The sequence below is a fragment of the Pistacia vera genome, unplaced genomic scaffold, assembly GCF_008641045.1.
Source record: "Pistacia vera cultivar Batoury unplaced genomic scaffold, PisVer_v2 Contig528, whole genome shotgun sequence".
Lineage (NCBI taxonomy): Eukaryota > Viridiplantae > Streptophyta > Magnoliopsida > Sapindales > Anacardiaceae > Pistacia > Pistacia vera.
Window position 1 is genome coordinate 1 of NW_022196366.1, and position 24,776 is coordinate 24,776.

General features: G+C 37.0%; 3 protein-coding genes across 4 annotated transcripts; all 3 read left to right on the forward strand.

Annotated features, from left to right (window-relative positions):
- Nucleotides 1–26: 26 nt before the first annotated feature.
- Nucleotides 27–6,294, forward strand: LOC116107129 (protein STRUBBELIG-RECEPTOR FAMILY 3-like). 2 transcript variants are annotated; one of them, XM_031393437.1, is made up of 13 exons: nt 27–79; nt 196–256; nt 352–423; nt 513–584; nt 661–726; nt 870–935; nt 1,890–2,296; nt 2,394–2,818; nt 3,236–3,507; nt 4,097–4,235; nt 5,074–5,210; nt 5,338–5,494; nt 5,821–6,294. In XM_031393437.1, coding segments are annotated over exons 2-13 (1,914 nt in total). In that variant the 5' UTR covers nt 27–79; nt 196–254; the 3' UTR covers nt 5,920–6,294. The 2 variants fall into 2 exon arrangements, with proteins under 2 accessions (XP_031249297.1, XP_031249298.1); XM_031393438.1 differs by lacking the exons at nt 27–79; nt 196–256; nt 352–423 and having other exon boundaries at nt 553–584; nt 671–726.
- Nucleotides 6,295–6,982: 688 nt separating this feature from the next.
- LOC116107122 (secretory carrier-associated membrane protein 1-like) lies at nt 6,983–12,644 on the forward strand. Its single transcript, XM_031393425.1, has 12 exons — nt 6,983–7,156; nt 9,053–9,151; nt 9,278–9,346; nt 9,747–9,780; nt 9,892–10,014; nt 10,269–10,331; nt 10,424–10,517; nt 11,279–11,324; nt 11,414–11,481; nt 11,892–11,940; nt 12,204–12,269; nt 12,352–12,644. The coding sequence occupies exons 1-12, from the start codon at nt 7,109–7,111 to the stop codon at nt 12,424–12,426; spliced, it is 834 nt and encodes a 277-aa protein (XP_031249285.1). The 5' UTR covers nt 6,983–7,108; the 3' UTR covers nt 12,427–12,644.
- Nucleotides 12,645–21,083: 8,439 nt separating this feature from the next.
- LOC116107097 (pentatricopeptide repeat-containing protein At1g73710-like) lies at nt 21,084–24,501 on the forward strand. The gene has a single exon (XM_031393392.1). It carries the CDS (start codon nt 21,168–21,170, stop codon nt 24,216–24,218), a length of 3,051 nt encoding a protein of 1,016 aa, XP_031249252.1. The 5' UTR covers nt 21,084–21,167; the 3' UTR covers nt 24,219–24,501.
- The last annotated feature ends 275 nt before the right edge of the window (nt 24,502–24,776 follow it).

A 24,776-nucleotide genomic window follows, 5' to 3' on the forward strand; every position in this document is an offset into this window, starting at 1 on the left:
TTTTTTTTTTCAGAGATTTAAGCAACAACCATATTGGGGGCAGTATCCCGTCCAATTTGCCTGTTACCATGCAAAACTTGTATGTTATTCCCAACTTTGGAATAGAATGTTTTACCATATCTGTTTAACCTGCTCTTTTCACCTTCTTATGCAAAAGTTATAATAGTCTTTACCTTTTTGTCAGTTTTCTTTCAGCTAATCAGTTCTCTGGTAGCATACCGACTTCTCTTGCATCTTTGACTATACTGACAGACATGTAATTTTTCCTACTATATTATTGTTTTGATGCTCAGTGGGAAATTCTTTCAGTTTTTAATTTTTTCCTAATCCTCATCTCCTTATTCCTTTCAGGTCTCTGAACAGTAATCTTTTAAGTGGAGAAATACCAGATTCCTTTGAAGCCCTGACAGGATTGATCAATCTGTAGGTTCATTGAAATTGACAAATTTTTTGCTTGCAGTTTATAATTTGCATGCTATATGTGGTTGATGGTGCCACTTATGTTTATGCAGAGATTTATCTAGTAACAATTTGAGTGGGCAACTGCCTCAGTCTCTGGAAAATTTGTCACAACTGACAACTCTGTGAGTCTCTTTGACGAATTTATTTGTATTCTACCTATTATATCTTAATCGTCATAGCTAATATCTCAGTTGGCAGACGTTTGCAGAACAATCAGCTGTCTGGCACCCTTGATGTCTTACAAGATCTTCCATTGAGAGATTTGTACTCTTCTCAACCTTGTCTCATCTGATTGTTCGGATAAATTGCTAATTTATATAGTTGTTTACAATCTCAAGAGCAATATTCTAGGGTATTGAGAATTTTTTGGATGTTTTCCAACTTATATTTGCCCCCCTTTTCCACAGGAATGTTGAGAATAACCTATTCTCTGGGCCCATACCTGATAAGTTGTTGCAGATCCCAAATTTCAGGTGAGAGTCATAAGTGTTTTGGTTTGTGTATGCGACTTATGCTGTTAAATATGATGTCCAATGAAGAAAAAAGTAATTTTAATGATGTTGCCAAACTCATGGAACGTGTGTGTTGCTGATTTCTTCAAGTAACATTAAAAGCTCCCTTAAAGGTCATCAAATTAGTAATTATTGGTAAAATGTTGACAGTAGATATATTTATTTGAGGCACCACAGTTACTATAACTAAATGCAATCGCCTGTTTCTCAAACTGGCCACATGATTCAGAACATGTAAGCAAAAATGGATCTAGAAAATGAATGTTCTTCTATCCCATTTTACTTTGATTTCTTCCTGTAATCTGAAAAACAATTAATTTTAGTTGTGAAGGTGGTCTATTGAATCACGTAGTTCTATAAAGGTATTTGTACTTCATGACCTCGTGGAAATGACAATGATGAGATATATAAACCGTGAACTGATGTACTCTTGGTAGACCAGCATTCATGCAAGTAAATAGTGATGTTGATATTAGAATTCATTTCATTATAACTTGCTGGTTGGGATAATTTATGGGTACTTACTGCTGCAATGTTGATATGTGCCCTAATCTGGTTTCTGAAACAGCCATTTTAGAGCTTAATACTATTGTCTGTGCGACTGTGCCCTTGTCAGTTTAAGCTTTGGGTCAAGTGATTACTTAATATAGCATAGCATAGATGTTTGTGTTGTTCTATATTTGGGTTACAATTGTTTGAGTTTATGAATTATGTAGATAACAATTAACACCGTTAATGTTTTTGAGTGTAAAGTTTTAAAGATATGTAGTATGTTATGTTTTCATAATATGGATTTGGTGAATTATGTCATACATTATTAATGGAATAGGTGGCAAAATTTTGTGTAGTTTAAAAACTTTCAGTATTACTATATGGTTTATGCTTTCTTTTCTGACATTGAGATACACTGTGCAGAAAAGATGGGAACTCATTTAATTCTACTGTTGCTCCACTACCTCCACCAACATCTGCAGTAACACCACCACCAGCACCACCACTTTTGGGGACACCACCAGTCTCTGGGTCACCACCTTCTCAACACACACCTGGAAAACAGGCTGACGGGCCATCTTCTTCAGAAGAATCAAAATCTGGAGGGAAAAAATTTTTAACGACTAAAAGGGTTGTTTGGATATCAATTGCAGGAGTGATGTTGTTTATAATTTTGGCATTAGCATTTTTGCTTTTAATGCCAAAGTGTAGCAGAAGAAGGGAGGAGATTTTCAAGCGGCATCAAGCACAAGTAGGTGTATATAGAGGCAATAGAGAAGAGCCAAGGGATAACCAGCCACTGGCACAACCCACCAATCAAATGGAGAAAGGCAAATAAATTGGCTTTTAGTCTGATATTCAGTTTAATATAAATTATTTGTTGCAATGTCATGTTTTAATTTGTTGAGTGGAAAATTTTGTGAACAGCTCCAAAGGAAGCAGTTGTGAAGCCGAAGGACGATCATCGATTAGAGATGGGAAGAATGGGAGCAATTGCAAAGTCACAGAATGAACAAGAAAGAGATGGCCGAAGGCTGGGATCAATACCAAAACAGGATGATTATGAGATAGACATGAGGTTTATGGCTCCTCCTCCTCCTCCTCCTCCTCCACCACCTCCCCCTCCACCTCCTCCTCCACCACCTGTTGTTGAGAAGGTCATTGCAAAACCAATTGTTCCTGCTGAAGTAACTACGACAAAAGCTTCCACAAAAACAGCGAATCTTTCCACTATTGCTAGATCATTTACCATCGCATCGCTTCAGCAATGTACTAACAGTTTTTCTCCAGAAAACCTTATTGGTTCTGGCATGCTGGGGAGTGTTTATAGGGCACAGCTTCCTGATGGAAAGGTACGATTTTCAATTGAATATTAGTTAATTTTTACAATGTTCTTTGTGTGTATTGTTTGTTTAATCTACCCTGGGCTCTCATTACCTTGAAAACTATTTGTGATATCAACTTTTTCTTCATCAGTTTTGTTCTATTCTTTCTCTGGATTGCTATCACTAGTCTTTTTGCAGATCTTTTAATTCATATCACAAAAAATATGAAATTTTGTGTTCAGTTTTCACATTTTACTACCAACAAATCCTCAACTGAAAGTTGTGATTTGAGTTTGTAGGTAGCAGCTTGAATTTTTTTCAATCTTATATACCTGCTTCTCTTTCATATGGTTTCTCTTTTATCATTTTGAGCATGTTATTCTATGTTATATACAAATAGAATGGCTTTTGTCTAATGTGTGATCTTTTTGGATGCTACTTCAGTTACTTGCGGTAAAGAAACTGGACAAGAGGGCCTCAAGTCAGCAGAAGGATGACGAATTTCTTGAATTGGTAAACGACATTGACCGAATCCGACATGCTAATGTTGTCGAGCTCAAGGGTTACTGTGCAGAGCATGGACAAAGGCTTCTGATCTATGAGTATTGCAGTAATGGGACACTGCAGGATCTGCTACACTCAGATGATGAAGTAAAAAGAAATATTTCTTGGAACTCCCGCATTAGGATGGCACTTGGAGCTGCTAGAGCATTAGAGTGAGTCAGAAAACTTTAAGCTGGCAGTTTCTGCACCTACTTGTTAACTTTACAGCTTGAATGGGTTCATTTCTTAGATTTCAACTTCTTGGTCAGTTCAAACGGGAATTTCACTAACATTTCAGTTTCAAACTATAGCAAAAGTTTATTAAAGATAGAATGAAAAGTGACATTCTGTAAACCAAAGGGTCTTAATTCTTTCAATATTTTAGGAAATATTTTAATTAGGAAATTATTATTATTATTGTTATTTTGTTTTATTATTTGATAACATTATTTTACTTAGTTTTAGTTATCTTATTTGGTAAGATTTATCTTATTTATTTGACGGAGACTTGTATATATGTGAGTAGATTAGGTCTCTCTATAAATAGAGTTAAATGTGTTTGGGCAGATAATATCAAATGAATTGAAATAATTAAAACGGTTGTTTTTATCTATCTGCGCTATCTACCTTTCTATCTTCTTCTATTATTCTTCTACTTCTACTGTATGATAGGTGGGCTTTATTCTTGTTTTATATTTACGTTGTTATTGAAGTATGCACCCTTTCAATTGGTGATCTCCTTCAAATGTTTTATTTGATCAGGTATTTGCATGAGATTTGTCAGCCGCCTATTGTACACCGAAATTTCAAGTCACTCAACGTTCTGCTCGATGATGATCTTTCTGTGCGTGTCTCTGATTGTGGTTTGGCTCCTCTGATTTCATCGGGTGCTGTCAGTCAGGTAAGACAGAACGATGGAGAATTTATATTTAAGCTTTAGTAGCTTATTTAGGAAGTATGTTGTTGAAGGAATTTAAATATTTCTTACTTGTTACTGATAGTAGAGTAAGGTTGCTAAAAAAATAAAGCCTTGGATCTGATTAGATTCTAATTTGATTTAAATCTCAATAAAACAAGAATGTACAGGTTTGAATGTCCTAGCCGTCAGGTTCTTTTCTTTGTATGATTTTTCTTCTGTTCTTTCAACTTTGCTTTTTTGACTATTGATCTTTCCTTGTCACTTTTCGATGATAAAAGATATGTTGAGTTTTAAGTTTCAATCCATTTTAAGTTTCAATCCATTTTAAGTTTCAAGTTCCTCTACTGTGGCACTCATGTCGAGGACCTATATATTCATGTTGTCTACACCTTTGTGCATGATTTCTTGGGTTTCTTCTACTTTTGGAAGGAAGCAACCATTTATCAAATGTCTTTTTCTTGATTGAGAGCCATCTGCCCCAGATTAGGACTTCCTGAAAACTGAATTGGATTTAGAAAAAAAATTGTTGGTTTTATTATCTATCACCATAAATGGCTCATATTTTTGATACAACACTTTGCTTCTTCCATACTAGGGGAATTGGCTTCTTGCTTTTGTTGTGGAGATTCCGAAGAATTATCAAGATATATCAGCCTTACAAGCATTATTTGCATAAATTTTTGTGATATTTTGTTAGTTGTCAGTTTTTTGCCATGATGGAAACCACAAAAATTGATTTTCATGAGCAAAATGAATTTCTTTTTCTTCATATTGTTTCTGGCTATTAAGCTCTATCATGTCTGACACTATTTTACTTCAGTTGTCAGGACAGCTGCTAACAGCTTATGGTTATGGAGCTCCGGAATTCGAGTCAGGAATTTATACTTGTCAGAGTGATGTTTATAGCTTTGGGGTAGTTATGTTAGAACTCTTAACAGGCCGGAAATCATATGACAGGTAAGAGATTGAACCATATTGTGTCTATGATTTTGTGCCATTATTTCTCAGACATTAGTTCACTGTCTTAAATTGAATTCCTGTTTCTTATCAGTTTCTGGATTGTCTTCTTAACTATGTTTTGTAGGACACGAAATCGAGGGGAGCAATTTCTTGTGAGATGGGCAATTCCCCAGCTTCATGACATTGATGCATTATCTAGGATGGTTGATCCTTCTCTTAATGGAGAATACCCTGCTAAATCATTATCACACTTTGCTGACATTATTTCTCGTTGTGTTCAGGTGAGTATTTTTCATTCTTAACTATGGGTTGCTAATAAGTACTTCTGTTATCTTGGTTGGAACCTGTTTTTGGGTTCCAGAAAATGTTGTACTTGTTAGTTAGGCTCTGTTAAGAGTCAAAAGAGAATGCTCTGGGCACAGGAAGCCTGAAAATTTTGGGGCCTCTTTTTTTTCTTTCAATTGTTCTTTTAACCCACCCTAACTTTGAAAGGATAATACTAGGACTGCTACTTATTGAACTGTGAAGAAAAAAGCTTGTAAAATTAAAGAGTTGTTTTTTTTTTTTTTCCCTGTCTCTGTGCCTGACATCAAAATGCATTTTGCAGTCTGAACCAGAATTCAGGCCCCCAATGTCTGAAGTTGTCCAGGATCTAGTAGAAATGATTCGGAGAGAGCGGCGCAGCAATGAATCAATCGGAGACTGACCTAAATTAGGAAACAAAACTTGTGGTTTCAGCTTGGGAATCATGGTGAAGTTGGATAGATTTTGATCTGCCAGATTAACAATCCGGACCAGAAAAAAAAAAAGAAGAAAAAATCACTGTAAAGAGGCTACAACAGATGCCCATACTGACACATCCACAGTTCACATCCTACGCATTTGACCTTTACTCCTAAGCGGAGTTTACAAGGTAAATTAGCTACAGATCTGTGAACCCCAACAGTGAGATTATTGAGGTCAATTAGTTTGTGATGATTCAGTTGTTGATTAAACTATGGTATAGTGTCTTCATTGGATCAGAGATGTACTGATCCTATTGTTTCATACTATCATTTGTTACCAATTCTTGATGTTCAAATTTGTTTGTGGTGTATCATAAACCATTGTAATGCTCATGTTTTGGTGTATCATAATTTACATACCTTTTTCTTTGGTTCTTCCAGTTTGTTTTATTGTTAATATAAGCTTTATACATTTGATAAGATTATTATTATTATTGGAAGAATCATGTGTTATGCGCTATTTTGTGTCCCTTTCAACTACTGTAAAACTCTTTAAGTTGTTGCATTACGTTATATTGATGAGATTGAGACGTTAATATTAACGTTTGAGGGGTGAAATTAAAATAATCATGTCTCAAATTTCAGAGGATAAACTGATATTTGAGTTAAAACAACTAAACAAGTACCCTTATAAGGGTGTTGATGATATTTTTGAAATCACAAGGACTAGAAAAATCTAAATCATAGGGGTTCTATTTGATATTTATTCGTAACGTTATAAAAACTGAACTGGGAAGGGTTTAGTACTTTAAACTTATTTATATCTACCGACTAATAGTAGTAATAGATTTAAATCATGCATTCCAAAATTTTAATGCCATATAAATATAAAATAAAAAGCTAAGTTAATCTAATTTTGTTTGAAAATAGACCCTCTATTATAATATAATTGGATTTTTTTCCAAATCAGGCAGGTATAAAACCCAGTCCATGCATTACGCGCGAACACTATTCTCTCTTTTCCTTTCCATTTTCATACGAAACGAACAGCTTCTCTGTGACACGAACCGCTCAAATCAAAGCGTTTTTTCACCTGCATTGTATCATTTACAACGCTTCTTTGGATCTTCTATCACTTTCGTCTACTCTTGGATCTTCTGATTCGCTCTCATGAGTCGCTACGATACCTCCTACGACGTTGGAGTCAATCCTTTCGCGGTAACTTTTTTGCATTATGTAATTCGAATTATTTCTTCTCATTGTGTGTATTCTGGAGATTTCGTTTTTTGGTTTTGAATGTTTATTTTTATGAATTGTTAGATCTGTTCCGTGTATTTGACGTTTCATTGTTTTAGAGTTGTGTTCGTTTGTTTTGGATGTGTTGATGTTGGTGATCAGTTTGGTTGCTGAGAAAAGTGCGGAAACAAAAGAAAATTTTTGAAGTTTCGTTTTAGGATTCAGATAACGTGGAAGTTGAAAATCTACAGTTCTTTCTGATTCTTACCTTTTATAAGCGTTTGAGATTGATTACAAAGGAAGAAAACATTTACACATTAAGTAATAAATGGATTAGGAACTTGAGAACTTTTGCTTTTGTTATATTTGTCTTCTTCTTTAACGCGCCGTTTCAATATAGACATCTGATTACTTATTTCATTGTGACTGTCTTTAAAATTTCTTCGTCGTCCCCCTCCCCCCCAAAAAAAAAAAAAAAAAAAAAAATTCTTCGTACCAATGTTAACTAAAACTTAATTAGTTGTGTGCTCTCTGATAAGAATCACTTGTACTATATTTGAAACACACAAGTAATAAAACCAAATTAGTAATATATTATATAAAGTATACAGTTATTGGACATTGTTTAGACGTTCGGTTGATATTTTGAATGGTGGGGAGGCTTATTATGCTTCATGACTAAATTGTAATCTACTTTAACTCTGTTTATTCACACCATTGTTATGACCTGAAGGATTTGTTTATAGAGCTGCAAGAGCTTGTATGTTTATAGTTTATAATGCCAGGAACCAGCTGCTGGGAAAGGATCAGAGCAATCAAATTATGGTGGTGGCGCTTTTTATCTAACTGTAATTCTTAAATTCATCAGCTTGTTCCTACTTTTTGATTGTAGGATTGCATTTGAGAAATGCCAAACAATTGGTTGACAGCGAGTCTAGGGAACTATTCATTTCCATTGTGGTCATCCGTTAGTTGTTCTAGTAGCATGTGGATTTTTGGAAACTTATGAATATGCTGGTTCTGTGATGGTACTGATAGTTACTATTTCTGACTTGTTGACGATGGTAATAGGATTATGTTTATTTGGGGCTGTCAATGGTGGCAGTGGTAGGATGAGGAAATAAATTGTCAGGGGGTAAGGCAAGTGTTGGTTGTCAAAGGTTTCGTGATGATAAGTTGGTAGTGGAGGTGGTGCTAGTGTTGACAGTAAAGAAATGAATGCAGTAACCAAATTATCTCAGGACGAATTGGTAATTCTTCCTCTTATCACCATATTGTTTTCCTTGGCTCTGAGGATAAATCCCATGAAGTTATAATTTTTTTTTTTTTTTAACATTTTTTTCAGTTACAAAACTATCATTAAGTTATAGTGGTTGCAACTCAATCGTGAGATTTGGAATTGGGTTCTCTATTTATTACATTATGAATAAACAAGAAGCTGTAGATTATAAATGCAGAACATGATAGGAAACTTATACCAGCTCAAGGAGAGGTATAATAGAAGGACAAGCTGACATCTTTCTTGAGAGTGGAGATATGGCCCTTGTTTCACATATTTCCCTAGATGTAAGGTAGGCTGTAATTGATGTGAAGGTAGGCTGCCTAATTATAGTCACGGATGGAATTATTGAACAGTTCTCTGAGCCAAGTGCATATTAAAATCTCGTCATTTGCTTGTTTAGCTTGTTTTCTTTATTGGACTGTTCTGTGGAAGCAAGTTCATTAAAAGTTTGTAAATGTGTCTATTGTTAGAGTTTAGATAGCCTGATATTTTATGCATCGTTAGTTGTGTGCTGATGTTTGTTTGATATACTGATGTTAGATATGTGCTTGTACAGTATCTTTCCTTGCTAACTTCTATTTTTGTTGAATTTCCAGGAGACTGGTGTCTCCCCTGCAAACTCAAGGCTTACACCCCTGCCTTCTGAACCCTATGATCGTGGTGCGACAATTGATATTCCTCTTGATTCTGGAAAGGTATTAAACACATTAAAGATATTGATTTGCTTTTAACAATTTGCTGTCAGAATGTGATATTAGAGCATTTTTTTTTACAAAAAAAAAAAAAATAATAATAATAATAAATAAATAAATTCTGTTTAGTTCCAGGATCTAAAAGCAAAGGAGAAGGAGCTCCAAGCTAAAGAGGCTGAACTGAAGAAGATGGAACAGGTATTTTTTGTACTGTTTCAAATATGGCCATCTTATAAATCCAAATACTTCTGCAGAAGATCATTTGGCAAGAGATTGATATCAGTTGCACAACTTTATTGTTCGCTAACCTTCAGGATCATATGAGCATATGTTTTCTCGAAGAATTATTGGAGAGTGTTTCTAATCATAATTGTCTGTAACTGAGGAATAATGTTAAGCTACTCATTGACTTTATTTCTACTCGTCTGACAAATTTTCACAATCAAAACTGAATTTTCAAAATGTTTTTCTAATATGTTGATTTAACCTTATTTCACTCTCTTTAGTTGTATTGGGACACTGAATGTTGTCTTTTCTGCCTTTATATTGTTTTGGCACATTACACAAACTCACTTCAAGTCTTTTCGATGTTATTCAGGAACTGAAACGGCGAGAAGAAGCAATATCACGTGGTATACCATATTTATTGTTTTTGCATATGCATGTGTGTATATTTTGATGAAGATGAGGTTAGGCCTTGCCTTGTAGGTTACGATAATTGTTCTTCCTTTTTGTTTTGGCAGCTGGAGTTGTAATAGAAGAGAAAAATTGGCCACCATTTTTCCCTCTTATCCATCATGATATCGCAAATGAAATACCAATCCATCTACAAAAGACACTGTATGTTGCATTCACGACATTTTTGGGTATGTTCACTTCAACTCCTAATATTTTAAAAGTTTCAATAAATTTTGTGGGTTGGTTGTAATGCTTCCTCATGCTGTACCTTTTTATTTGTCATTTCGTTTGAGGATTTCTGTTGATAAGATAGATCTTGCAGCCGCAGTGGTTTGTAATACAAGTTCTTGTTAAATTGGGCTGTGTTTTTTTCTTGCTTATGTAGAGAAATCTTTTAATGTGCTGTAAGCTGACACGAGTTCTTAAATTTAACATCACGTAGGTTTGGCTGGTTGTCTTGTGTGGAATTTTATTGCTGTTACCATAGGCTGGATCAAAGGGGGAGGTTGGTTCTGAACTTTTACTTTATTATTGGGTACAGATTGTAGTTACTGTAACATCATCTACTGATTTTCTCTTTAACTTTCTTCTTTGTAGATATAACAATTTGGTTTCTTGCTATCATCTACGGCTTAGCGGGGATTCCTGGATCATATGTGTTGTGGTATCGCCCTCTTTATCGTGCTATGAGGTATTTACCTTTTGTTCATTTCAAAGTTGATCTCAGTTTCTTTCTGAGCTGTTGAATATTGGATATCATATGAAGCTTATACCATAAAACAACCGCTGCTGAAAGTTCAAGTGATTCCATGTTTTCAGTTTTGTAAATTCTTATTGCTTTCAAGAACTTTAAGGCTGGTTTTAGGAATTCTGCACGGGTCTGAATCTCACATTTATTGTTTTCCTTTATCTTGGGCATTGTTGTTTGAACTTAAATAGAAGATAATGAATCATAATCCCAGACTTCATCTTGTGGAAGTGTGTAAATTTGACAAACTAAGGTAAGAATGCCCTGTAATCATTTTATGGGAATGATGAGGGATGTTGAACGATTATACCAAGGAAATGATCTTTGATGAATTAGTTAGATATTTTATATACTGTTGAAATTGTAGCTTGTTGGTAGCTACTGTGTTGATGTTCTCTGTCTGTGCCCAATATTCTGATGTGCAATGTGTGATTGGATGTAAATTACTTTGATTCTTTCTTATATTGAACTCATTTGTTCTTTAAACCTGGATTACCTATAAGAATTCATGAGAATAATGTAAAATATGGTTCTTGCCAAGCCAATTATGATACACATTTGTATTCGGAACCACTTCTTGGTTATTTATTTGACCTCGTATTATTGGAAGTAAATATATTTCAAGTGCTGTTAGTGAAACTCCAATTTCTTTTTTCTTAAAACATGGGGTCCACTTTATAACTGCATACGAACTGCTTTTACAGGACTGATAGTGCTCTGAAGTTCGGGTGGTTTTTCATCTTTTACAGTGTAAGTTTACAAACAGTAGATCTTTTTAGTGCAAATAGAATATGTTTCTGGCAAGTGGCTTACGCATATTTCCTCTTTTATCCATGCAGTTGCACATAGCATTTTGTGTCTTTGCTTCAGTAGCTCCTCCAATTATTTTCAGGGGAAAATCTCTTACGTAAGTTATCTTTGATTTCTTTGCATATAAGAGAAATAGTTTGGTACTCAGCAACAATTTTGTAGTCTATCTTCCTCATTTTGGGAAAATGTTACAGCAGTGGAAGGAAGATATGACACCTTTCGCATGAAGTTCAGGTTATCAGTTTAAGTTGAATTATTCTTCCCCAAGTATGAGGCAGACTTTGTATTTGTCCTCTTGTTCAACATGAAGAGAAATACGACAAATTCACTTCTGCCTATACTCAAACTGACCTTATTTTACCATCTCTTCTTTGTCATTTAGAACCTTTTTTTTTTTTTTTTTCATATTTCCTTCTGAGCATTAATGTGGGAGGGATATTTATATAAGCATGGGTAGTTCTTTTTAGTTCTGCAGCTAACGTTTGTATTATTTCATCCTGTGGACAGAGGTATTTTGCCTGCAATAGAAGTTTTGAGCGAAAATGCGTTTGTTGGGGTAAGTCATCTGAGTTTTATACTGGACATTTTAGAGTTCTCTAATGATTTTATTGTAATAACAAGAATATTGCATCTGCTAAAAGCTTACTTTAGTTGCATAGTTGCGGCAGAAGTACTTTGGATTATGATGCTTAATTCATCTTAAAAGGGCGTAAGTGGCCCAATAATCAGTCGCAAGAATGGCAGGAAATGATCTGTTAGATGTTTATGTTTGTGATGGCCTCGTTTAGAAGGCTTGACACTGTTGGCTCATAACTGCAGGTATTCTACTTCGTTGGTTTTGCATTCTTCGCCATTGAATCACTTATCAGTATCTGGGTTATTCAGGTTTGATAATCCAACTTGCTTTGTTTATTAAACATTAATTAGTCTTTTGAGCCTCATCTCTCTCTTTTATCGTATTTTGCAGCAAATCTACATGTACTTCCGAGGCAGCGGCAAAGCTGCGGAGATAAAGCGTGAGGCCATGATGGCAGCTCTATGAGATGGGACACGGACCTTACTCGTCGGATAATACTAAGCTGGACTAGTCCAAGAGATTTTATTACTTCAAATTTAATTTCTATATAACTTTTTGCATGTTTAACTCTCTGTCGAGACGCAGGCTCTATGCCCCACTTTTCCACTGGCTTATTTAGGCTCTGCTGTAACTTGGCTTGCCCTCGAATGTAGTAAGAAATCCATAATGCTTGAATTATTGGAATAGGCTACTAGAGTTTTTTTTAGAATTTTTTCTGCACAAATTACTGTTGCATAATATTAACAAAAGTGTTCCGATTAAAAAAAAAAAAAAAAAAAAAAACATTTCTAATATTTCTTTGTTCTGGAAAAATATATAAATTTTTATTTCAATCAAATACAACAGCGATGAGCAAAATGGTTGATTTGATGCTGTTTCAAACAAAAGAGAGCGCCCGTGGCGGAGAGACTTGGAGGAGAACAAGTGGAGATCGCCATGCTTAACCGTGGCCGTATTCATTTGTAGACTTTCCGTTAGCCTGACGCAGTACCGGTGTCGTGTGGTGCGCACTGCTCAGCATCAACACATAAAAATTACATAATGCAAAAGACATGAAATTGAATTACACGATTGATAATTCCCGTCTATCTATGCAGAGTTAACGACATGTTTCCACCCAAAAAATGGTTCATTGACAAATTCATACACGTCTACTTTTCAAATACCATTTGGATGGAAAATACAACATTTCTTTTCTCTTTCCTTTCTTAGGGGGTGTTTGTCTCCGATTATAAGTTCTAAAATTAAATTGACCTATTTGTTTATAACTTTTTTGGACTTATAAACAAATAATAATAATAAGTTGAAGAAACCTACTTTCTCTTTTTTGGCTTATAAGTACTCATTATAAGTTACTTTGACCAAATATAATTATTAATTTTAAAATTCCATCATATAATCTTATTTTTATATTATAAAATTCATCATAATAAAATGAGTTAACCTTAATATAATATTTTTATATTTCAAATTCCATCATAATATTTAATTTTAAAATTCCATTATATAACCTTACTTTTATATTATTTAATTTGATAATAATATAGTAAAAAATTGAGTTAATATAATTTACTATTTGATAAAATAATGTAGTACCCTTTTTAGTCATTTTAATAATAAAATGTACTTATAAGCCATATTTTATCAAACACGTCAACTATTTATCAATTACTTATAAGTACTTTAACCAAATACGTAATCACTTAAATTTCAAATGCTAATAAGCTCAAATTACCTTATAAGCACTAACTGCTTATAAGCTAATTTTCATAAGCTCGATGTAACGACTGCTTTATACTAAAATCTGTCACGACCCCATCTTATCAGAGGCACGACTGGAACCTGGTGTTCCACTCTTCGTGACCTCTACTCATCACTTACGGGTTCTCCATCGCACAACCTACTCTATTCTCTTCTTTAGCACTACTCTCTTTTTGTGCTCTAGTGCTCATTCTCTCTTTCTCTTTACTCTTAAAGTGAGATAAGTTTCCAGCCATGCCTCCGATAAGATGGGGCCGTGACAATTAAGTGAGAAAGAATGAGAAAACATGAGAAAGAACAGAGAGAGAAAAGTAGAAGTCACGAAGAGTGGGATGAGTCCCAGCCGTGCCTCCGGTAAGATGGGGCTGTGATATTCGAAGAGAGAGTTAGTAGAAAAGAAATGTGAGAAGAGAAACAAACAGAAAAATGTGAGAGTAATGTAAGAAAAGAATTAAGAGATGAGTTACGGGGATAGAGTAGTAGAGGATTTACTTACTGAGCATTGTTTGTGCTCACCCCATTGTTCTTTTATGTTTTTGCAGGATCTCGGTGAGGACGCAGTTGGATGGACGTCGGCAAGCGAGAAGCAATAGCTACACTGTCCACCACATTTTTGATGACTTATGTACATGATACTAAATTTGTGTAAAGAATATGTATAAAAAAAAAAAAAAAAAAAAAAAAAAAAAAAAAAAAAAAACAATTTGGGCCCAACTACTTTTGCTAATATACATATATTTTAAAGAATGTAAGCGATCACTCCCATATATTGAGTATAAAGGATGTTAATTTAGAAGAAAACCTTGTGTATGAGGAGCGTCCAGTACAGATCTTAGACCGAAGGATTAAAGAGCTTCGAAATAAGAGTATTCCGTTAGTGAAGGTCCTTTAGAGGAATCACAAGGTAGAAGAGGCCACATGGGAGGTAGAACAAGACATAAAGAACCGTTACCCGGAGTTGTTCGTGTGAATTTTGGGGACAAAATTCTTTTAAGGGGGGGAGAATTGTAACGCCCCACTTGAGGTACGTAGCTAATTTAAGCTCTTGGAATTGCTTCTTTAATTCCTGAAGCTCTGCTGGGGGCATTCGATAAGGGGCTTTAGATATTGGTGCTGTCCTAGGTGTTAGTTCAATACTAAACTCAACCTCTCTTTCAGGAGGTAAATCCGGTAAATCTTCTGGGAACACATCTAGAAAATCTCGAACTATTGGCACCCTCTGAATCTCTGACTATGGAACATCACCACTCTACACTACATGAGCAAATATATCCCGAACACCAATTTCTTAACATCTTTCTAGCCTTCACACTACTGATCAACATACTCAATTGATGGCCCTCTCCAAAACTAAATTTATCTCTACTATCGAGATTAAATCTCGCTTTTTTCTTCCGACAATCAATCTCTACTCCATACCTTCCTAGGAAATCCATGCCCAATATCACATCAAAGTCAAGCATATCAAACATTATTAAATCAACTGCTAACTCTCGACCATGGATCACCACAGACTCTCCTGACAACATTTCCTAAGTCAAAACACTAACCCCATCGGGTAACTCTATCTTAATGGGTTGGCTCACTCTACTAGGTTTCAAACCTAATCTCTCTATCATACCATAAGATATAAAAGAATGAGTGACTCCTGAATCAATAAAGGCATATAAAGGAACTGCATGAAATAATAACTGACAAGTAACTGCTGATGGACTGGCCTCGGCTTCCCCTTGAGCTACCATAAACACTCTTGCATTAGTACCTCTAGAACTCTATGCTATTGATGGGAGAGGAGCTTTACAATACCTCATCAAGTGCCCTGGCTATCGGCACCTATAACACACCCTCTGGTCCCTTAAAAACTCTCCTGGGTGGTTCCTCCCACATTTAGAATAAGGGGCTGTCCGGGGCCGCTTACTCCTTCAGTCTCTTCTCTTCTGCCTAGGTTGAAACTTCTTCTTATTACTCTTCATTTCTTTGCTCTTCCCACTCTCAAATTTTTCTCTCTGCGGGGCGGAGAATGGCTCACTTGATCCTCCTGTCGAGGAACCTACTGGGGGAATTTTATTCTCAAATATCTCCGCCTTCATTGCTCGCCTCAAGGCCTCACTATAGGTTGGCGGGGGATCAGCACCCGTCATTATATCACGAGCTATCTCCGGCTTCAACCCATAAACAAACTTGTCTCTTCTCAATTCCGGAGTGCTAACTATTCCGAGTGCAAACCTAGCAAGGGAGTTAAATCTCACTGAGTACTCTTTCACTGTACTAGACCCCTGCCGCAAGCTGATAAATTATTGGACATTCTCATGAACTCGGTCCTCTGTTCTATACTTAGCTTCAAACACTCTTCTGAATTCTTCCCAAGTCATTACTGCAACATCATGAGTATCTTCTATCAATTCCTACCAAATTCGGGCATCACCCCGAAATAAGAAACTCGCATACCAGATCTTCTCCCGATCCATCATGGGAAACAAAGCTGTCATACGTTCTATGGACCTAAACCATTCTTTTGCTACTACCGGGTCCGTAGTTCCTTTAAACTCTGACGGTTGATGTTGACATGGGAGACCATAAATCGACTCAACTATGTTCTGTACTATCTGAGGTACCGACCCTTCTCTTTCTTGCCTTGCGGTCGGTACTCGAATAGGGGTTTCAACTCTCCCTTGGCTTTCTGCCATAACTTGTTGTACAATTCCCCGAATTCTAGCTTCATCCAAGGGAGGGGGCGTAGATTCTGGTGGGTTAGAAGGTTCTCCCTCATTCATCACACCCTTACTACGCTTTCGGGTACTACGCCTCATCTACAAAATAACCACATGCGATCAGTTCGAGAAACACTTAAAGTAAGGAAAGAATTAACTCACACAGTCGGCTATCGGACGTCGTGGCGACGAGAATAGTACACTGTCAAATCTCAAAATCTTGCTCTGATACCAAAATGTAACAACTACTTTATACTAAAATACTTATAGAAATACATATAATAAAATACATGTATATTAGCAAAAGTAGTTGGACCCAAATTGTTTTTTTTTTTTTTTTATACATATTCTTTACACAAATTTAGTATCATGTACATAAGTCATCAAAACTGTGGTGGACAGTGTAGCTATTGCTCCTCACTTGTCGACGTCCATCCAACCGCGTCCTCACCTAGATCCTACAAAAACAGAAAAGAACAACGGGGTGAGCACAAATAATGCTCAGTAAGTAAATCATCTACTACTCTATCCCTATAACTCATCTCTTAATTCTTTCCTTACATTACTCTCACATTTTTCTGTTTGTTTCTCTTCTCATATTTCTTTTCTACTAACTCTCTCTTCGGATGTCACGGCCCCATCTTACCGGAGGCACGGCTGGGACTCATCCCACTCTTCATGACTTCTACTTTTCTCTCTCTGTTCTTTCTCATGTTTTTTCATTCTTTCTCACTTGATTGTCATGGCCCCATCTTACTGGAGGCACGACCGAGAACTTATCCTACTCTTCGTGACTTTTACTCATTCTCTGCCGATCAGACTTGGTCATGCATGGATTTGGAGCCCTTGGCCACGTGAGTACATATTCTCTCTCTCTCTTGAATGTCACGGCCCCGTCTTACCGGAGGCACGGCTGGAACCTGGTGTTCCACTCTTCGTGACTGTCACGGCCCCATCTTACCAGAGGCACGGCTGGAACCTGGTGTTCCACTCTTCGTGACTGTCACGACCCCATCTTACCAGAGGCACGGCTGGAACCTGGTGTTCCACTCTTCGTGACCTCTACTCATCACTCATGGGTTCCCCATCACACAACCTACTCTATTATCTTCTTTAGCACTACTCTCTTTTTGTGCTCTAGTGCTCATTCTCTCTTTCTCTTTACTCTTAAAGTAGCTCATACTCAAAAGTCTCTACTCTTTCTCAAGCTACTTCTCAAATGCACAAATAATGCATATGTTATGTTCATGCTCATTAATGCTCTCATGAAATGTCATTATGCAATGTTGCAAGAATTAAGGTTTACTACTCATGCTCATACTTCTCTTAGGCATTTCATCAAACAACTCATGTACATGCAAAAACTCTACTTTATCTATAACTCTACTCTTCCCTTTAACCATCCAAAATGGGAGAAAACTCCTTTATATAGCCATAATTCCTATCAAGGAAAACACTCCCAAAAAGGTTTACACAAAACCTCTCCAACTTCATCTCAACTTCACTCTCTCTTCACACATCAAAATACTTCTCTGTACTCATCTCATCTCAATTCTCAACAAGCATAATACATACATGCATAAAGAAAATCTCTACTAAAAAATTTCTTAAACTTTAACTTAAGTTAGATTTACTTACCTTGTGGTAGAATGATTCCACTAGCACTTCTCTTTTCCTTTGGTAGATGGCTTTTTCTCTACAACTTTAACAACATACTATAAGACTTCAACACATCTATAGATAAATTTCACATCTAAAGCAAGAATCCTTACCTTAGGATGCTTTAGATTAATTCTCTACCCAAACTACTCAAAAAGCCCTTTAAAATCCTTGAAAGAGTTGATGAAGAGTTGAGAGGAAATGATGAATGGGAATGGCGGTGGAAGTGATGAAATGAAGGGTTTACCAAGCTTAATCCCTTTTTAGCTCATAATTTACACATGCATTCTCATTTTGCCCTTGCTTTTTCTTGGAAATTCTAACTTTGTCCTTTAATTCCTTGCACTCACACCCCTAACTCTAACGCATTCTCCATGAAATTTTCTTACATTTTACTCCCCACTTTTCCTGCTAATTAGGGTAGAATGGTCACTTTGCTCCTATGGAAAATTCTCTAGAAACTTCACCCAACTTTTCAGCCGGAGCTTCGCCGCGGCGAAGTTTCTTTCTTCCCCCCAGAGAAGAAATACAGGGGTTACGTCGTCGTGGCGAAGACTGTACTTCCAAAATTCACCAAGTCTTAACCAATTTCAGGGCAAACACTCAACCAAACCAACACATCAAATCAACCAAGGGCCAACCAACCAAAAATAACAACATACTAACTCAATTGAGAGCAAAACAATAAACATTCAAACAATGCAACATAAATTAGCTACGTACCTCAAGTGGGGCGTTACACTTGACCAAACAGACTCTTAGCCTCTTTCGTTGTCAACAATTGCCGCTAGCGTTAGGGAGTGCCGACGACCAGAAAGTCAACAAAAAATCACAAATACTGCAAATAAACATCTCTCAATCGTCTTTCAATTCAACAAACACAAAAACTGAACGAATCAAACATAACTAATCTATAAAAACTCGAAAAACCCTAGGGTAGAGAAGTTTCAATCGCCAGCTATGGGTGAGCAAATGAGATCAGGATTGTTGGGGTCTTTTGGAGAGAAAGATCCAAGGAGCTGATTGGTGGTGGCAACGATTTTCGACATCGGAAACGACCGAAAATCGGCTTGGAAGTTGAAAAGTCGTGCGGTGCACGACCGACAATCAGCGAGCAAGGGACGATGATGGAGGTAAGGATTTTGTAGTGTGAATTGTGGGGAGTGTGATGGTGGTGTCTAGGGGATTTTTGGCAAAAAAATCAACCATAAATCTGGCTTGAAGAGTCGGCCGTGCGAATAGAGGTGGTGGTGGGAAATGGTGAGTGATGACGGCAAATGGAGGCTTGGGTTTTGTAGAGGAGGTGATGGGATTTTGTGGGTGGTCTTGGAAATGATTTTGAACACCAAGATCGGTCGAAAAACGGCAAAAACCGTCAGTTGTGATGCCACTAATATGCGCCATCTCTTTTCTTTTCTTTTTCTCTGACGACCAAATGTTTGTTGACCATTCTACCCTTATTAATAATGGACTTTAGAACATTTTTCCTTTTCTCACACCTAAAATTACTAGAAAAATTGTGCTTTGGGTAGTGGAAGGGTATCGTTTTTTGGGTGGGAACATGTCGTTAACTCATCTATACATTCTTTCACTTTTTCGTTTTATAAGTAAAGCATTTTTTTTTATTTTTTTTTTATTTTTATCGGAGGTGTCCAAGCCAATTTGTGTGCTCCTCAACTAATCCACCGAGACCCTAAAGTTGATGACCAAGTAAATTTCCTCAATAGACATCCCTATTACGGTTTTTAGGGACTTGAAACTCAAGAACTCATGTTTGACCTCTTTACTCTNTCAATCGCCAGCTATGGGTGAGCAAATGAGATCAGGATTGTTGGGGTCTTTTGGAGAGAAAGATCCAAGGAGCTGATTGGTGGTGGCAACGATTTTCGACATCGGAAACGACCGAAAATCGGCTTGGAAGTTGAAAAGTCGTGCGGTGCACGACCGACAATCAGCGAGCAAGGGACGATGATGGAGGTAAGGATTTTGTAGTGTGAATTGTGGGGAGTGTGATGGTGGTGTCTAGGGGATTTTTGGCAAAAAAATCAACCATAAATCTGGCTTGAAGAGTCGGCCGTGCGAATAGAGGTGGTGGTGGGAAATGGTGAGTGATGACGGCAAATGGAGGCTTGGGTTTTGTAGAGGAGGTGATGGGATTTTGTGGGTGGTCTTGGAAATGATTTTGAACACCAAGATCGGTCGAAAAACGGCAAAAACCGTCAGTTGTGATGCCACTAATATGCGCCATCTCTTTTCTTTTCTTTTTCTCTGACGACCAAATGTTTGTTGACCATTCTACCCTTATTAATAATGGACTTTAGAACATTTTTCCTTTTCTCACACCTAAAATTACTAGAAAAATTGTGCTTTGGGTAGTGGAAGGGTATCGTTTTTTGGGTGGGAACATGTCGTTAACTCATCTATACATTCTTTCACTTTTTCGTTTTATAAGTAAAGCATTTTTTTTTATTTTTTTTTTATTTTTATCGGAGGTGTCCAAGCCAATTTGTGTGCTCCTCAACTAATCCACAAGGACCCTAAAGTTGATGACCAAGTAAATCTTCTCAATAGACATCCCTATTACGGTTTTTAGGGACTTGAAACTCAAGAACTCATGTTTGACCTCTTTACTCTTTTACTTTGAGGCTAACTAGAGAAGGTTGATGACAAAACATAATTAAATCATTATGGAAAATATATATATATATAAAAAAAAGAAAAAGGTTATATGGACACATATATATATAGAAGTTAAAGTGTATTATTAAATTGGTCTTACACATAATATCGTGAATAACACTTATTTTTTCTAGCTTTAGTGAAACTTGATAAGTATAATATTTTATTTTTTAGAGAAATATGTATAAATTCAGTCAGATCCTTTTGAGGATTTAACAATACGAATTTTGTGTTAGTCTTTTCCCCAACGCAAGCGCTCCCAAAACTTTTGTAAATTAAAAATTAGAAACTATAATAACTGCAAAAATATCTTCTTCAACTAAACCTCTCGCTTCACGCTTCGAAATTATTGAACCCGAAAACCTATTTTTCCCATAAATCCGTAGCAGTCAAATCATGCTTCAGAGTTGCGGTTCCAGAGAATTGGGTCATGAAAGTCTCCAGCACCATTTCTGTTCACCAAGTAAGCTCCATTCTCCTCACTCTCCTTACACAGCTGGGGTTTTTCTAGGGTTTAGGAATCTCCGTAAGCAAAAGAATGCTAAAACAAAACACATACCGCAGCTCTTTACGGTAAATATAGACCAAAGCTTTGAAAGAAGTATCAAACATTCACACGCCCAGAAGCAGAACCCAAGAGCATCGAGGGTTTCTGTCGGGTTTAAGCTTCAATCTAACTCAAAATCTTCACTCCCGCCCACTAAAAATTCTTCAGTTAATGGTAGGAGAAAGAAGTATGGTGGCGTTTTGCCTACGATTTTACGGGCTTTAGAGTCTAATGATGATCTAGAAAATACCCTTAATACATTTTGTGAAAATTTGAGTCCGAAGGAACAGACTGTGGTTCTTAAAGAACAGCGCAGTTGGGAGAGAGTTATTCGTGTTTTTGAGTTTTTCAAGTTGCAAAAAGAGTATGCACATAATGTAATTCACTATAACGTTGTGCTTAGAGCTCTGGGTAGAGCTCAAAAATGGGATGAATTAAGGCTCTGTTGGATTGAAATGGCACAAAATGGTGTTTTGCCCATCAATAATACTTATGGAATGCTCGTTGATGTATATGCTAAATCCGGTCTTGCTAAAGAATCGCTGTTGTGGATAAAGCATATGAGACTGAGAGGGATTTTTCCTGATGAGATTACAATGAACACTGTTGTTAAGGCTTTGAAGGATGTTGGAGAGTTTGATAGGGCAGATAGGTTTTATAAGGATTGGTGTGTTGGGCGGGTTGAGTTGGATGATTTTGAATTGGACTCAATGGTTGATTTTGAAAATGGGTCTGCCTCTGCACCAGTTAGTTTGAAGCATTTTCTGTCGACTGAACTTTTCAGGACAGGTGGACGAAATCCCATTCCAAGGAGCATGGGTTCATTGGACATAGAGAATTCTATTAGGAAGCCAAAACTAACGTCTACATATAATACGTTGATTGATTTGTATGGGAAGGCAGGACGTCTCAATGATGCAGCTAATATATTTGCTGAAATGTTAAAATCTGGGGTTGCAGTGGATACAATAACTTTTAATACCATGATCTATACCTGTGGAAGTCATGGGCATTTATCAGAGGCAGAATCTCTGCTTAGTAAGATGGAGGAAAGGCAGATTTCACCTGATACAAAGACATATAATATCTTTTTATCTTTGTATGCTGATGCGGGGAATATTGATGCTGCCCTAAAATGTTATTGGAAGATCAGGGAGTTGGGCCTTTTCCCTGATGTTGTAACTCACAGAGCTGTTCTTCATGTTTTATGTCAGAGGAACATGCTGCAAGATGTGGAAGCCATAATTGAAGAGATGGAGAAATCTGGACTGCCTATTGATGAACATTCTCTTCCTGGAATTATAAAGGTGTATGTTGATGAAGGATTGCTTGATCAGGGGAAGGCACTTTTCAAGAAGTGCCAGTTGGGTGGTGGGCTATCATCAAAGACTCTTGCAGCGATTGTAGATATATATGCTGAAAAAGGGCTTTGGGCTGATGCTGAGGCAGTGTTCTATTGTAAGAGACATATAGCTGGTCAGAAGAAGGATGTTGTTGAGTATAATGTTATGATTAAAGCTTATGGCAAGGCAAAGCTTTATGATAAAGCTTTTTCTCTTTTCAAGAGCATGAGAAATCATGGAACTTGGCCTGATGAATGCACCTATAATTCTCTTGTTCAGATGTGTGCTGCAGGTGATCTAGTAGATCAAGCAGTGGAACTTTTAGATGAAATGCGAGGGGCATCATTCAAACCTCAATGTTTGACCTTTTCTTCTATCATTGCATCTTATGTTCGTCTCGGGCAGATATCTAATGCAGTTAACGTCTTTGAAGAAATGGCAAGAGCTGGAGTAAAACCTAATGAAGTTGTTTATGGTTCCTTAATCAATGGGTTTGCTGAGTCTGGAAATGTTGAAGAAGCTCTGAAATATTTCCGCATGATGGGAGAAAGTGGACTGTTGGCGAATCAGATAGTGTTGACAGCCCTGATCAAGGCTTACAGCAAGATTGGATGCTTGGAAGAAGCAAAAAAAGTCTATGAGAAGATGAAGGATATGGAAGGTGGTCCAGATATTGTGGCATCAAATAGTATGATCACTCTTTATGCAGATCTGGGTATGGTTAGTGAAGCCAAATTTATTTTTAATAATTTAAGAGAAAAGGGTCAGGCGGATGGAGTCTCATTTGCAGCCATGATGTATCTGTATAAGAGCATGGGGATGCTTGATGAAGCCATTGAAGTTGCAGAGGAGATGAAACTGTCAGATTCATTAACGGATGTTATTTCTTACAATAAGGTGATGGCATGCTTTGCTACTAATGGTCAGTTACGTGGGTGTGGAGAATTATTGCATGAGATGGTAGCTAAAAAGCTTTTGCCTGACAATGGGACCTTCAAAGTATTGTTTACTGTACTGAAGAAGGGAGGATTTCCAATCGAAGCTGTAAGTCAGCTAGAGTCTTCTTGCCAGGAAGGGAAACCCTATGCTACAGAAGCTGTCATCACCTCCGTATTTTCAGTAGTGGGTTTGCATTCTTTAGCACTTGAAACCTGTGAAAGTTTCATTAAAGCTGAAGTGGTTCTTGATTCTTTCGTCTACAATGTTGCAATATATGCTTATAAGTCCTCGGGACAAAATGACAGGGCTTTGAACATGTACATGAAAATGCTGGATGAGGGCCTTGAACCAGACCTTGTTACCTGTATTAATTTAGTAGGTTGTTATGGAACAGCTGGCTTGGTTGAAGGTGTGAAGAGGATTCATAGCCAGTTAAAATATGGAGAGATGGAACCCAACGAATCCTTGTTCAAGGCTGTGATTGATGCCTATAAACATGCAAACAGGCAAGACCTTGCTGCACTAGCTAGCAAAGAAATGCGAACTGCGTTAGAGCCTGAGCAACATTCTGATTCTGAATTTCAAGAGGAATCTGATGAAAGTTTTCTAATGCTATAGAATTCACTACTTGTTCTATTTGAGGTGACTAGCTGATTAGCGGAAGAACTGTATAGCTGCAGCATTCTTCAAGCATCCAGAACTCTGTATATGATACTGCTATAATAGACGACAGATGGAAGATTGTAAAATTTTATTTTAGCTACATCAATGTGTTAAATTGTACACTGTATCATAGTTGAATACTGAGTTTTGCTTCTTCTGTTGAGGTGCTTGTAGTTGTGTAGTATGATTGCTTCATCTCTCTCTCTCTCTCTCTCTCTCTCTCTCTCTTTTATCTGAGTGCCCAGGTTAACTTGCGCGTACCTCAATTAGTCCTCCGAGATCCTGAAGTTAACTGTCAGGTAAACCTCCAGTGATAATTCCTTATTAGTAGTCGCAGGGATTCGAACTCGAGACCTCTTGAGTAATACAGTCAAGAGTCTCAAATGAACCGCTAAGCTACCCAGAAATAGTTCGACCGCCTCATGTCATGTGCAGTTAGATTCTTTGAATAACCAATATCTCCCCTGTGCAGTCAGTTCGGCATTCTCCGCTGCACGCCAATCTCAGCTTTAT

Excerpts from the sequence above, each read along its gene's own strand:
- LOC116107129 (XM_031393437.1), top strand. Across the intron at positions 424-512 it reads CTGACAGGATTGATCAATCT|AGATTTATCTAGTAACAATT; the intron begins GTAGGTTCATTG and ends ATGTTTATGCAG. Across the intron at positions 2,297-2,393 it reads CACCAATCAAATGGAGAAAG|CTCCAAAGGAAGCAGTTGTG; the intron begins GCAAATAAATTG and ends TTTTGTGAACAG.
- LOC116107097 (XM_031393392.1), top strand. The coding sequence starts at position 21,168 with ATGCTTCAGAGTTGCGGTTCCAGAGAATTGGGTCATGAAAGTCTCCAG.
- LOC116107122 (XM_031393425.1), top strand. The coding sequence starts at position 7,109 with ATGAGTCGCTACGATACCTCCTACGACGTTGGAGTCAATCCTTTCGCG. Across the intron at positions 10,015-10,268 it reads TGCATTCACGACATTTTTGG|GTTTGGCTGGTTGTCTTGTG; the intron begins GTATGTTCACTT and ends AACATCACGTAG. Across the intron at positions 11,482-11,891 it reads TTCAGGGGAAAATCTCTTAC|AGGTATTTTGCCTGCAATAG; the intron begins GTAAGTTATCTT and ends TCCTGTGGACAG.